The sequence below is a fragment of the Mesocricetus auratus genome, unplaced genomic scaffold, assembly GCF_017639785.1.
Source record: "Mesocricetus auratus isolate SY011 unplaced genomic scaffold, BCM_Maur_2.0 Super-Scaffold_100676, whole genome shotgun sequence".
Classification (NCBI taxonomy): domain Eukaryota; kingdom Metazoa; phylum Chordata; class Mammalia; order Rodentia; family Cricetidae; genus Mesocricetus; species Mesocricetus auratus.
Genome location: NW_024429266.1, coordinates 56949527 through 56963662, shown reverse-complemented (window position 1 = coordinate 56963662; position 14136 = coordinate 56949527). Strand labels below are relative to the sequence as shown.

The 14136-nt window shown below is 53.1% G+C and overlaps 1 protein-coding gene across 3 annotated transcripts in view; it reads right to left on the bottom strand.

Moving 5' to 3' along the window:
- The window catches only part of Cntn2 (contactin 2), a 30256-nt gene that overhangs the window by 5051 nt on the left and 11069 nt on the right, over nt 1–14136 (bottom strand). For all 3 annotated transcript variants that reach the window (XM_040738829.1, XM_040738828.1, XM_040738830.1), the window contains 18 exons: nt 12098–12242; nt 11810–11985; nt 11537–11632; nt 11002–11211; nt 10502–10601; nt 9169–9344; nt 8701–8837; nt 8215–8344; nt 6012–6162; nt 5800–5927; nt 5371–5546; nt 4810–4930; nt 4191–4349; nt 3597–3746; nt 1573–1643; nt 1031–1265; nt 669–781; nt 137–323 (listed from right to left, as the gene is read on the bottom strand). In XM_040738829.1, coding sequence (XP_040594763.1) covers nt 137–323; nt 669–781; nt 1031–1265; nt 1573–1643; nt 3597–3746; nt 4191–4349; nt 4810–4930; nt 5371–5546; nt 5800–5927; nt 6012–6162; nt 8215–8344; nt 8701–8837; nt 9169–9344; nt 10502–10601; nt 11002–11211; nt 11537–11632; nt 11810–11985; nt 12098–12242 — 2661 coding nt within the window. The remainder of the gene's footprint in view (nt 1–136; nt 324–668; nt 782–1030; nt 1266–1572; nt 1644–3596; nt 3747–4190; nt 4350–4809; nt 4931–5370; nt 5547–5799; nt 5928–6011; nt 6163–8214; nt 8345–8700; nt 8838–9168; nt 9345–10501; nt 10602–11001; nt 11212–11536; nt 11633–11809; nt 11986–12097; nt 12243–14136) is intronic.

Here is a 14136-nt window from a genome sequence, read left to right as displayed (position 1 = left end):
TCAGTAAAGGTCCTCTGACCTGCTTCGGCCTGGTGCCGACCGTGTGGCAGGAATAAGTGCTTTACTGAATAAACAGAGGCCCTACAAGTCCCTGCCCCGTGGCACATGCCTTTCCTTAACCCTGGCAGACACTCACGGGGCTTCATGGTCACGGCATCGGCTGAAGGGCTGGCTGGTCCAGTGCCAGCCCGGTTGTAGGCCCTCACGGTTACGTGGTACTTTGTGTTGGGGTACAAGCCAGTGACTCGGGCACTGGTGTCTAGCCCTGCAGTCCTCACTCGGTCTGCGGCTGCCTCATTGTCTCCGGCTTTCCAGTAGCGAATCTAAAAGGGGCAGGGTATGCTAAAGTGTATGGCGAAGCTTTTGGCTACCCAGCCTGCATGCCCCTTTCCCACCCGGGCTGGTCCTGTGGTAGACTCTAGTTTGATAACCTTCACTCTAGGTCAGGGTCACGTGGCTATGAGCTCCCGCATCTGTGGGTACTCAGCGGTGTCTAGTCCAAGGCAGGTGTCAGTATATGGGGTGAAAGAGGAAGTGTGTAGCCAGGGGAGAACTGGTCTTGGTGAGGAATTAGTGATGCCGGGAGGAATGACGAGTAAGTCGGCAGATGCTCCCACCTACTCTGGGGAGCCCAGCCTTGCCTCTTGGCAGCTCCAGCCGGCGCTTACCTCATATCCCAGGAGAATGCCATTCATGTCTTGTTGCACAGGCTCCCAGCTCACATTCAGCTCTGACGATGAGGACCCTTTGGCCCAGACCTTGGCAGGGGCCACCCTGGGCTCTGGGGACCAATAAAGAATGGGCATACATTCCTGAGACACCTCTGTGCCTCACAGAGTGGCCCTGACTAAGACTGGTATCTGCTTAGGATTTGGGGGATCCCAGGGCCCGAGATGAAGCCCAATGCTCAGGATGAAGCCCAGGGGACTCCAGGCGTACCCTAGGCTTGTTTCTCCTCCCGTAGGGCATCCCTTCTCCTTCCCTGGGCCAGGCAGTCAGGGTGAGCCAGGCACCAGGCCCAACAGCCCACCTTCCTCTGCTGAGTGCACTAGTGCGGTGAGGCTCTCTGGCCCATCCCCCCGACGATTGTAGCTTCGGATCTTGACCTCAAAGGGTGTGTAGGGATGGATGCTGTCGTTGCTGTAGATGAAGTATTGGGCATCAGCACCGGGCACCCGGGCAGTCTGCCAACTGGAGCTGCCTTGCCTGCGGAAGGACAGCAGGTAGCCGAAGCCATCTCCATTCTGGTACTCCCGTGACATGGGCTGGGGGCAAGAGCATGGTATGGGCCAGGGCTCATGGGTCCATGTCCCTGCCCATCCATCTGGCTCCACCCAGTCTTCACCCAGAGGAGTGGCCCCGGGATGCTTGTACCCTCTCAAGGGTTTAGTGAGAGGCTACAGGTGCATGGGGAGAAGGGAGGGAGGAAAGCTGCCAGCTTCCAAGTGAGACTTCAGTGGTCCTTTCGGATTGCTGCCACTGTGTCTGGAGATAAACTGGGAAGGGAGGGAAAGGGGCGTGACTCCTGAGAGGCTAAGACACCTGCCTGCTTCTGTGTCCCTGCCCACTTACAGTCCATTTGATGGTGAGCTCTCCAGGGGCTCCGCCCCCTCCGCTGAGTCCTGATGGTGCCACCGAGGGGACTGTCAGGGCCAAGGAACACAGATGTGTCATGTGGGTGGGCAGTTAGGGGGGAATCCTCAGCCTGTGTCTAGAGAGCATCTTAAATAGGACATCCTGATTTATCTTCCCATAGCCTTTCTAGGCATGGGCTCATCATGCCAGTCTAAGAACAATTCCCATTTTTGCTCTGCTACCTTGGGCAAGCTACTTAACCTTTCTGGGCCCTGGTTCTCCTCTCCATATGATGATGGCAATGTGTCTGTTAATGTTGGGATGAGAAGAGTTTAAATGAGAGACCAATCACCATGTAGTGGCTACCCTTGCATGTTGCCCTCATCCCTGCTGGCTTAGCTAAACCAGAGACCTACTCCAGCTTGCTTCAGTTGGTGGGGATAAAGAACAGCTAATGCAAACAGCAAACCCAGCCAATTCTGTTAGGGGAAATTCCACGGTATTTTATTGCTATTATCTTTCCTTTCCTCGCTCTTTCTCTTATTTCTTCCCTCCCTCCCTCTCTCCCTCCCTCCCTCCCTCCCTTCGTCTCTCCCTCCCTTCTCTTCCTCTCCCTTCCCTCTCTTTCTTTCCCCCTCATTTCTTCCTTTCTTCTTTCCTTCCTTTCTTTTTTAGCAGAAGATTTAATCTCCCTGTCTTTAGTATTATACAAGACTGATAAGCCCAAGGACGGCTTCCGTCAATTCAAAGAGGGTCCTGAGCATCTCTGCAGAGCACCCAGTGCTCAGAGGCTTTCACACTGTGATTCTGTAGCTTTGCATTCAATCCTCTGTGGAGCACATTTCCAAGACAGAAAGCCTGAGGTCCAGAGCAGTCAAGCAACTTGTCCAAGTTCACACACTAATGCACAACTCAGCTAGACTGTGATCTTACGATTTTAAAGATCACCGCTGTCTCTTTGCAGTGTGCTTGTCTGTGCTCATCAGTTCTTGAGATGCTAGAATCAAAGGGACCCCTCTCACCCCATATCCCCAAGAAGTTCAGTCAGAAAGCATGCCCTCTGGAATTTCCTACTCTAGACAGATGCCAGATAGAAATGTTGAGCGATTCTGGAGCCTGGGGAGCCAGCCTGGAGCAGGTAGGGGAGCATGTTTAAGGGGTGCATGGAGGTGGACCTTCTACCATACACAAGCACAGGTCTGGGCAGATGGAAGGAGGGAGACAGGGCCCTGACCATGACGCTGTCACATGATCCCAGGCCCTCCCCTGGGAATGGTCAGAGTATAGCAGGTGACTCTGGGCAGATGCAGCCCATTCTGTCTCCCTTCCTGGTTCTCTTCTCACAATCTTCCCTGTTCGGGCTCTGACACACATGCACTTTCACTGAGGGTCACAGACAGACTATTATCCCTCCCGCTCCACGATACCAGCTAAAAAGGGCCTGGAGTCTGGCTGCTTCTCTAGCCTCCCTCACACAGCACATGTGTGTACAAGCCCACATAAGTGTACATGCTCACAGACACCTTCCTCATTAGCTGATTTCTGTAGTTTGTAGGTACTGGGCATTGGTGACGCACACCTTTAATCCCAGCACTCAGGAGGCAGAGGCAGGTGGATCTCTGTGAGTTCAAGCCCAGCCTGGTCCACACAGTGAGTTCCAGGACAACCTCCAAAGCAATACAGAGAAATCCTGTCTCGAAACACCCCCCCAAAAAACTCAAAACAAAACAAACAAACAAACACACACACACACAAACAAAAAACGGGCTCCAGGTTCTTGTCCTTGGCTAGAAATCAGGCTTGTTCAAGCCAGCTTTTCTGTTTAATCTCTAGCTAAGACAATGACTACAGATCAGCCTGCCCGAGTGTCTTTCAGCAAGGAAGGGCTTTGGGCCAGGCAGTTTGTCCATGCCTCTAACTTCACATCAGAGCCTGGGACTGGGAAGCAGGCTGGGACTTTGACCCAGCTCTCACTAGGGCACCCTCTGCTAAGACTGTCCTTTAGAACCCCAGACACTCACCCGCTTCCTTGGTCCGGATTCGGCTGGATGGCCCGCTGGGCTCCCCAGTGCCCAAGATGTTGCTGGCTGAAACCCGAAACTCATAGTCCATCCAAGGCATGAGACCCAGCACCTGGGCAGTCTCGGCATTGCCCTCAATGTTCACAGGATCTGCAAGGCCCCAGGGGTCAGTGACTAGCGCCTGTTTATTGCCAGGATGAGGGCAGATTCAAGGCTTGTGTGGCCTTCGTATTCTGCCCTCATCGTGGTACTGCCAAACGTTAAGCCTTCAGTTACTCTTGACTGAAAAGCTGCTGAGCCTCAAGGCCTTTGCCAATGCTGTGTACCCCTCACTCCACACATGGCCAGCATGCTGGCAATCTCCAGCAGCAAGGCTTCAAACGCACAGGCCAAGTGCCTCCTCCAGTCCTCTCCTTACCTTCCTGCTGGCTACAACTGCTTCCCTGCCTGCCTAGGTGCTCCCTGGAGATAGAGAACAAAACTTAATTCTCCTTGAAGCCCTGTGCTCAGTCCTTGACCCTCTGATCCCTGCCTCTTGCTGTGCACACAGTGGGGGATTTATCAGTACTGATCCAGGTGAGGCCTCACACTTACTGGTCCGAACCTGCTTCCACTTCCCGGCAGGTGGAGTGCGAGCTTGCAGTGTGTACTTGGCGATGGGGCTGTGATTGTCAAAGCCACGACTCCAGCTAACCTGGACAGTGGTGTCTCCAATGTCTCTCACAACCACACCTCCCGGGGGGCCTGGGGGACCTGTACCAAGAAGCAGAGTACACTGGGTCAGAAGTAGACAGCTCCCAATTTGAGCCGGTTTTCTTCAGACCCAGCTTGAGGGGCTCAATATCTAGATGGGGCATCAGAGGGCGGGAAAGATTGGGTGGGAAGCCAGAGGGCAGGGACAGAGGAGCATGGCGGGGAGTGATGTGTCTCAGACTTGCGGGCTCACAGAGGCTGTCCATAAGGGGATGTGTAGATTTCCCAGGACCGAATTTGGAACTGTTGGGCTCAGCAGTCTTGGGGCATTTAGGGGACATTTTCTTTCTTGAGTACTGCTTCAGAAGAAACATTCTACTCATTTAGGACCCAGGAAGAACCACAGAGGAACGAAATAGAGGTGTCCATCTCTGTGACTTCTTTCTGCTTTCAGGGAGGGAAGGGAGGTGGGGAGAGTCAAGCAGCCTCTCAAGGAGCTGGGGTAGCCGACTCCCATCACCTCGGACCAGGACTGTGGCCTCCTTGGATGCACCATCCACCACTGTCTGGGCCATGCACATGTACTTCCCTCCATGGCGTAGCTGGGCATTCAGGATAGTCAGGTCCCCAATAGTTTCCTTCTGTGCACAGGGAACAGCAAGGTGTAATGAGTCAGGAGGAGGCCCTGACTAGTATAAACAGAACCTGGATTCTCTGGCTGCATGGCATCTATGCTCTCTGTGTTCCTGTCTGTTCAATGGGGAAAAATCACTACTTGGTATCATTGAACAACAAAGTATGACATGTAAGACAGTCTGCACGGGACAAGTTAATGATGGCATTTGTATTGGGGAAGAGAGACAGCAGCAGAGAGACCCTCCTTTGGCACTTAGAATGCTAACGCTTGATTCTAACCTAGAAGAACAGAAAAGGTAGCTGTCAGTCCTAGGATGGGCTTGCTGGACACTGCCTCAGGGGTTAGGGAGAACTTTGGAGGGCTTGAAGATGGTGATGGCTGAGGATATCTCAGGTCCCCTGACTTATCTGGAAGAAGGGGGAGTTACAAAACCTCCGGCCTTACCACACTGGCTCTCCGGTAATGACCTCCAGGCTTATCGAAGTCGATGGGAAAATCATCCAGGGTCCAGGTGAAGGTGAGATCCATAGTGGGGTCGTGGGAGGCGTGGCACTGTAGCGTCAGGTTGTCACCCACGTTGATGTCAGCACTTGAAGGAGCTAGAGTGATCTTGGTTGCATCTACAAAGCAAAATAACAACAAAAACAAGGCTCTTTGATGTAAAGATGGAAAAGTCCTAGGCAGGGGAGAGACTCTGTCCTGTACCCCAAGAAGAAAATGCATGAACAGCCAGATTCTGGAGGCTGGCCAGGGCTGAGAAAGTGAGTTCTGAGGTGGCCTTGGAAGCAGAAGTATATGAGGGCCAGTAGCAGACAGCTGGCAGAACAGCACCCTGGCAGCTGACCACAGGTCTGAACAGACCACAGTCCTTACCGCGCACAGACAGGATCCCGGTACTGTTAGCTTTGCCCATGAAATTCTCAGCAAAGCAGGTGTATTTTCCTTCATCTGATCGACTGATGTTTCTGATGATCAAGGTGCCATCTGAAGTCACTGTCACTCTGCAGCAAGGACACAAAAGGGATAGATTCACTGTGGCCATGGAAAGGGGACTGGCCGTCTTGGTTGTGGCACACAGACGCTACCTGGTACTGTTCCCCAAGATCTCAGTTCCCTTGCTCCAAAGTATTGTAGCCTTCGGGGCTGCACGAGGCTGGCAGGGGATGCTGATCTCTCCCCCGCGGGCTGCGGGGATCAGCCTTCTCACAGGGTTCTGCCTGAAGTCGGGGGCCAGGGCTGCAGGAAGGAGAGGAGTTACTGACACACTCACCCTGTGATACCCACAGCTCCCCTCCCCCATGAAGATGTCATCTGGCCATGGGCTAAGCACTGTAAGCACCGCTGGAGGCCCAGCCTCCCAAACGGCAGCATCGTCTCTAGAACTCGAGCCCACCCCTGCCCCAACACACCATATCTCGCTCCCCTCCCTCCCTCACAATGCTCCACCCATCTCTCTTGCTTTCAGTTTTTTTCCCTTTAAAGATTTATTTATTTATTTTTATTGTGTATGGCTGTTGGGCTGCATGGGTGTCTGTGCAACACCTTCATGCAGCGCCTGAGGAGGCCAGAAGAGGGTATCAGATTCTCCGGAACATGAATCTGATGGTTGTGAGCCACCATGTGGGTACCAGGAATGGAGCCAGGGTCTTCTGCAAGAGCAGCCAGTGTCCGGTGAGGCATCTTTCCAATCCCCCACCACCCACCCTTTGCTTTCCTTTTTAACCCTGTGAAATCACCAAGCCTTTCTAGCTTCAGAATCTTCGTGCTTGCATATTACCTGGTGGTTCCTCAGATCTTTACAAGGCTGGCTCCTTCAGGTCACATCCAAGTGTGACTTCCTCAGAGAGTCTTCCCTGAGCATCCCATCTAACTGGCTCACCTCAGTACCACTGCGCTGCTGGATTTTCTTATACTACATTTTTAGAGTTACACGAAATGACTTTTGTGTTTGTTTATTCCTCTTCCTCTATTGGATTGTACAGTACTTTAAGGCAGAGAGGTGATCTTTTTGGTTCATTTCTCAGGAGATGTTGAATAAGTATTGGTTGGATAAATGAATGAAAGAAAGAATGAGTTGTGGGGCTAGAGAGATGGCTAAGTGGTGAAGAGTGCAGCAGATTGCTCTCACAGAGGACCTGAGTTCAATTCCCAGTGCCCACATAGTGGCTCACAACCATCTATAACTCCAGTTCCAGGAAAAGCAACAGTTTCTTCTGACTTCTATGGGTATGTGATACAAATACAATAAAAAAATAGTGAGTCATTGTTGAACCTATTAAACTTAATAAAGGATCTTCATGTCTATCTTACAGCAGAAAAAAAAACATGAATGCTACAATTAAAGGCATGTGCCGCCACCACCCAGCATGAAGCATTTCTTAAATCAAGAAACTGAAGCATAGAATCAGGTGACTTGCCCCAGGCCACAGAGCTGAAGGAGCTAGCTAGGTTAAATAAAGACCACTATTCACTGCAGGGAAAATGCTTTGTCTAGTCACATCCTCGGAGAACTCTCCTTCTAGAGTCTTGAAACTGGTGCTATTCAGGGACCATTGAAAACCCAAAGAAAACTGTGTGTGTGTGTGTGTGTGTGTGTGCCTGTGCGTGCATGCGTGCAGGTGTATACATGAAAAGCTCTGACCCACCCAGCCGCAACCTGCATGTTCCAGGCCCTCCCCTGGGAATGGTCAGAGTATAGCAGGTGACTCTGGGCAGATGCAGCCCATTCTGTCTCCCTTCCTGGTTCTCTTCTCACAATCTTCCCTGTTCGGGCTCTGACACACATGCACTTTCACTGAGGGTCACAGACAGACTATTATCCCTCCCGCTCCACGATACCAGCTAAAAAGGGCCTGGAGTCTGGCTGCTTCTCTAGCCTCCCTCACACAGCACATGTGTGTACAAGCCCACATAGGTGTACATGCTCACAGACACCTTCCTCATTAGCTGATTTCTGGGATTTGTATACATTTAAAAAACGGCTCAAGGTTCTTGTCATAGGTTCGAGATCAGGCTCCCCAGTGTGACTTTCTTCCCTTGTTCAAACCAGCTTTTCTGTTTAAACTCTAGAGGAGATGATGAATGCAGATCAGCCTGCCCGAGTATCTTTCAGCAAGGGCTTTGGGTCAGGCAGTTTGTCCATGTCTCTAACTTCACATCAGAGCCTGGTACTGGGAAGCAGACTGGGACTTTGTCCCAGCTCTCACCAGGGCACCCTCTGCTGAGAATGTCCTTTAGAACCCCAGACACTCACCAGCTTCCTTGGTCCCCGCCTCCTAGGCCCTTTACCTTGCACAGCCAGCTCGGCGCTGGCATAGATGGTGCCATGCTTATTTTCTGCCACACACTGGTACATGCCGGAGTCCTCCAGGCTCAGCTTAGAGAATCGCAGGTCCCCAGCGAAGACCTCTACCCGGTTCTGTGCAGAAAAGCCGGGAGGTCAGGACTGTTGGAGGACAGGAGGGGGCGGGAAGAGGTGGGGGTGCAGAAGCTCTAGGCCAATATCACCATGGGAGGGTTCATGAGTGCAGGCCTACTTCAGGGCTGCTTGGGATCTTGGGCCTCCTGGAGGCCAGACTTAGGATTGCATGCCCATTTGGTGGGATCCCAGAACTCTGTGATGCTGCACCACTGACCCACCTGTGACCATATGTATGACTCTGCCATGGGAGGAAGCAATAGAACATCCCAAGACCTCCTAGTTTGCCCAGCAGGGTAAGAAGACCAGGCAAGAAGAAAAGGGTGGCCGTGTCAGAGAGAGCCCTGGTTTCCTACCTGGGAGGCCAGAGGCTCCCCGTTTCTCAGCCAGCGCACCATGGGCCGAGGTTTGCCTGCCGCTGCACAAGCCCAACGCAGGTTGGAACCAATGTCCGCTTCTGTGTCTGAGATCACCTTGAGCCACTCGGGCTGAGCTGCGGGCAAGAGAGAAAAAAGTCTGAACTGACTGGGAGGAGCCCTAGGCTCATTCAATAGGGAATCATAAGGTTGCAGTATCAGTAAGCGACAGTAGAGGGCGCTGTTGGTATTCTGGGATGGAGAGACAAAGAAGTGGGGGCCGAAGAAAACTGGCACTCTATGGTTGTGCCAGTGACGCTTTAGCAACTAAATCACTTGAAAGATGTTTGGTTTTTGTGTGCCCCTGCTGAGCTCTGAGATGGCCTCTCCAAGTATGCTTGGTAGACCTGGCAAGGGGATTTTCATGCTGTTTCCTCAAGGAGAAGGGAGGTGTCCGCAGCTCCGTACCCTGCACAATGATTCGTCCCTGGACGGTGTCACGGCCCTTAGAATTCTCTGCCTCACATTCATAGGTGCCCTCATCTTCAAAGCTCACGCTGGGGATCTGCAGGGTGGGCTCTGCTGTGGCCCACTGAGGGGACAAAGAGCCATCCACTTTGCGCCACTTGATCCTGGGAACAGGGCTAACGGGAGAAAGAGCCAGAGGGGGTGAGCTGAGTTGGGCAAGCTCCTCATGTGTCCACAGAGCCTATGCTCACACTCACAGGCCCTCCTGAAGTACTGGGCAAGGTGAAGGGGACTCTTGTTTGCGGGGAGGACAGAGGGAAAGAGGGCACAAATGAGAGTAGGAACATATGCATGGAAGAGACAAGAAGTCTCTCCTATCCTAGGCCCCAAGCACAGCTGTGAGCAGTGCAGCTGGTTTTCCACGTGGCCTGAACTCTGAAGCCTGCTTGCCCTCTCCCCACAGCGGTCAGCAGTGGCCTATGACCAGGGTCTTTGCAGGTCCCCTTTCATATCACCCCACGTTCCCAAGGCACTTCAGTTATCAGTAGTTTGCATAATAAAATGGGCTAGGGAACCACTGACTCTAGGGGGGAGGTCAACACATTACCCTGCCAAATGCTCCTTACACATGTTTTCTGGAGACCCAATAAGTTCCCACACAGCAGTGGCCAAGGGACCCTGCTCTGATGAACTCTCCTGGGAGAGCAAGAAGGAGGCTTTGTGCTGTAATTTTTTTTTTTTTTTGGTTTTTCGAGACAGGGTTTCTCTGTAGCTTTGGAGGCTGTCCTGGAACTCACTCTGTAGACCAGGCTGGCCTCGAACTCACAGAGATCCGCCTGCCTCTGCCTCCCGAGTGCTGGGATTAAAGGCGTGCGCCACTAACGCCCGGCTCTGCTGTAATTTTTAAAGGATCAATGGAACCAACATTCATGCAGTACTTGGTAAATGCCAAGCATCATTCTCAGGGCCTGGTACCCATTAACTCATCTAATCTCTGTAACAATCTTACAGGGCAGGCACTGTTACCATGACCAGCTACCGGTCAGGGAGCCCAGCCAGAGGTCTCCGAGCCAGCAAGTGGTGAAGCTGGGCTTTGAACCAGCAGGATGAGGTCTGCACACTGTGCTTCCTGCCTCTAGCCCTAGGTGCTCCTCAAGCTGCCTAGGACTACATTGACTGTTGGGAGGACCATGTGATTCACTCATGCCCTCAAACGCAATGTCCTCCTGGAAGAACTGGTTTCATTTGGTGGTGGGATCCCTCCCGCTCCTGGGGGGCTTTAAAATGAAACTGCCCAGTCCCAGTGCACTCTTGTCCCTCCCGTGATACTCACTTCCCAAAGGCAAAGCACTCCAGGGTGACCTGCTGCCCAACCAGTGCATAGGTCTCTGGGGGGAACCTGGCTTTGATGCTGGGAGCAAAGAGCCGGGGATCTGGGGAGAGAGATGTGTAAATCACACACAAAGGACTCCAGGGAGGTGCTCTGTGTTTAGGGGCCGTGCCTTCCAGAGTCCACAAATCTCCAAACACTCCCTTTCTCCTGGGGGCCTGGGCAAGGTGCTCCAGGAAGACTAGCTGCCCAGCCAGTGCTCCACCAGGTCTCTGGCAACAGAGCCTCATTCCAACACGAATGTTTGGAGTCTTTAAACAGTCCCTTTCTCCTGGGGGCCTGGGCAAGGTGCTCCAGGAAGACTAGCTGCCCAACCAGTGCTCCACCAGGTCTCTGGCAACAGAGCCTCGTTCCCTGTGAGCTGTTCTTCTTGGGGTCGGGGTGGGGGGGCACCCAAAGCCCGTTGACTCTTTAACCACCACCCCTAGCCCCAGGATCCTGACCTTCAGCAGCCAGGTTGAGCTGCGCAAACTTGCTGAAGACACTCTTGGTGGAGAAGTCCATGTGGCTGGTGGCCAGACAAGAGTAGTTGCCCAGGTCTGAGGCATTGGTCCGGGCGATGTATAGGTTTCCTGTGGTCTGGGACACAAAGTGACGCCCATCCGTTGGGATGAAGTTGGGGAACTCATTGAGGAGCCAGCGATAGGACAAACCTAGAAAGGAAGGGAGACTGAGGAGATTAGAGAGAGCTGGGCTCACAGGCAATCTGGGCAGGACCCTAACATGCTGTCTGTTCTGCCTTCTCAGGAGGACTTGCAGCAGTAAACAGGGGCTGAGGGGACACGTAGGGGGAAGAGATAGCTTCAGCTCTGTCCTCAGGATGCTAGGACACACTCTCAAGTCCAGCTAGGAAATAGCAGGACCATTTAAAGTTGGGACTTACCACCTCCTGTCCTGTATTTCCTCTCCCCAGTATCCGGAAGTCCTCTCCAGTGCACCACCCCTCAAGTCTTGTTGTGGTCCAGGATCCCCACTTACCCGGGTAGTGGGCAGGTGGGTTACAGGGTAGCATCACCCCCCAGCCCTCGTGGGTTTTCACAGGGTCTCTCTCTTCCTTGGAGAATTCCTGCAGAACTGGAGATGGAGAACAGGGCTCAGGCACCGTCTTCAAGCCTGGGGCTCCCCAGTCCCTTCTCCATGGGGAAGAAGCAGCTTCTAGCACGCCATTTGTGGCTGCCGCCTGTCCTTCCTGGGCACCTTTCCCTGGCCCTGTCAACCCACACCCAACCTCTTGGCTCCCATGGATCTCACAGCCGAAGCGGAGGACAGCCTCCTTGCTGACGACAGTGCCCACTGGGTTTGAAGCTAGGCACTGGTAGACACCGGCATCCTGTGCCTTGGTGGGGCTCATGATGACCAGGTTGCCTCCCATCAGCTGGTGACGCGAACCGGGTTCCAGGTTCATATCAGTGCCATTCATCTTCCACCTGCAGCCGGGATAAGTGACAGCGGGGACGGGACCTCAGTCTCATGTGAGGAGAACCCATATGGCTGCCTGGGTCTCCCCCCCCACCCCGGGATCCATGGCTGGGACCTCACCTATATGTGGCTGGAGGACTAGCTCGGGCACGGCATGCCAGCGTCACCTGATCCTCTGTGGATTCCTCTGGGAATAGCAGGCCTACAGGCTGGTCTTCAAAGACAGGCCCAAAGGTGGCTGGGGTTCCCTGGACAAAACTCCATCCTGCAAATAGGGGGTACCACCAGAGATTCAAAGTCTGAGACAGTCAAAGTCCAATGATAACGGCACACTGTCCAGTAGAATTTAATGGGGATGCCTAATTTTCTGCACTGTCCAGTAGGTGGTCATTTGTGGCTACTGGGGATTTGGAATGTGGCTTAGGAACCAAATTTAAATTCAACTTTAATTAATTTAAATAGGCTGTGCAAGTCCCATCAGGTCATGTTTGCACTGTCAGTCACCTACCTACAGTCTCATTATTAAACATGTGCTGTATACCTAGCCCTGGGCCGTCTAAGGGGATCAGACACACAGTCCCTTTCCTTGAAGGGCTTTGCAGTACAAGAAGGGAAACAGAGCTGACAGTGCAGAGCGCCATGCCACAGAGTACTTTAGGGACAAAATACTGTGAGACTCGGGCAACCTCACGCAGGTGTGGCACATGAGGAGTCACCAGCAGGAAACACAGGAAAGGGTTGTGTTCCTGGAGCCCAGTGCTCTTCTAGGGCAGTGCAGTCCAGTGAAAAGTGCTCATTTGGGGGCTGGGCTGGGCCTCCTTGGGCAAATTATACTCCCTCCCCTATGTATTGATCTGGTGTCTTCCCATGAAAAGAATAGGAATTAATTCACTTTCCAGGTCCACGGCAGGGTCTAACCAGGAGGAAAATTAGGGAGGGCCGGGCACAGGGAGCAAGCTCCACAACCGGCTGTGAGATCCAACTGGGGACAAGGGGTGGGGGGAGATGGAAGCCTGGATGGAAGCGTGGCAGCAGGTCAACTGGTGGCGATTTTATAAACCATGTCACATCTCAGGAAAGAAAGGCCCGGTGGTCTCATGGCCAGTCAGGCAGGTGATGCCGCTTCCCAAATTGGTTTCGCGTTTGCCGTTCCCGGTCCTGAGAGTCTCAGCCACCGCCTCGATCTGCATACACCACTGTCCCCTCTCACCAGAACAGGGTCAGCAGGAGGGGGCTGGACAGGACTTCACACCTGCACCAGCACAGTGGGGGGCGCTGCCGCTGTGGGAGCAGGTGGGAGCCAGGCCCCTTAATTGGCTCTTATCTCTCATGCAGCTGATTTCAGACCTTCCTTGTCGGTGGGGGGATGGGAGGAGGGAACTCCATTAACCAATTAGTGCCTTCTTTCTGGGCACATCCAGCTGCCAGCCCTCTTCCAGGCCTGGTCCCTCTGCTGCAGCTGAGGCCCAGCTCTGGCCTCTTGGGAATGGGGGCATCTGTTAAGCAGCCCTCTGAATGAGGAATGAGGTAGGAGGCAGGACTTCCAGAATGGTCTGCGGAAGACTTCCCTTGAGTCCTGTTCATGTTGCCCACCCCCACCCCACAGCAATTGCTTGTCACTCTCCTTTGCTGCTGCCTGAGGCCTCGGAGGTGGTGTGTGACAGCAACTGCATCATCTCCCCCTGGAAAGCCCAGCTTAATCCAGAGTTAATGATGATGGTAGAGGGGAGGGACCCTGTCCCAGCTGGGACCACCTGGAGATGGGGGAGGACTGAAGGGAGAAGAAGGAAGGATGCTGGGAATCACCTTATACAATAGCAGCTTCCAGGAACTCAGTCTGGGTGGTGGGGGCGGCAGAGTGGGGCCTGGGCACCCTGGTACCCTGAGATTCTCTTTCTTCTTGAAAAAGCTTTCCCCTCCACACTCACCCACTATCCCCCGGTACACACCTCCGTGTCTCACCTGCACATGTTCTAACACCGGTTCTCATAACACACATAGGTTCACATACAGATGACTCTCTAGGCCAATCAATGACCAGATGCACATTTACACACACTTCTATCCCAAGCAGAAACAGCTGCTAATAGCCCTGCTTGCTCATTCCTTATGTGTGTTATGTATTCATGAGTAGCTCTATACACCGCAATAATCAAGTT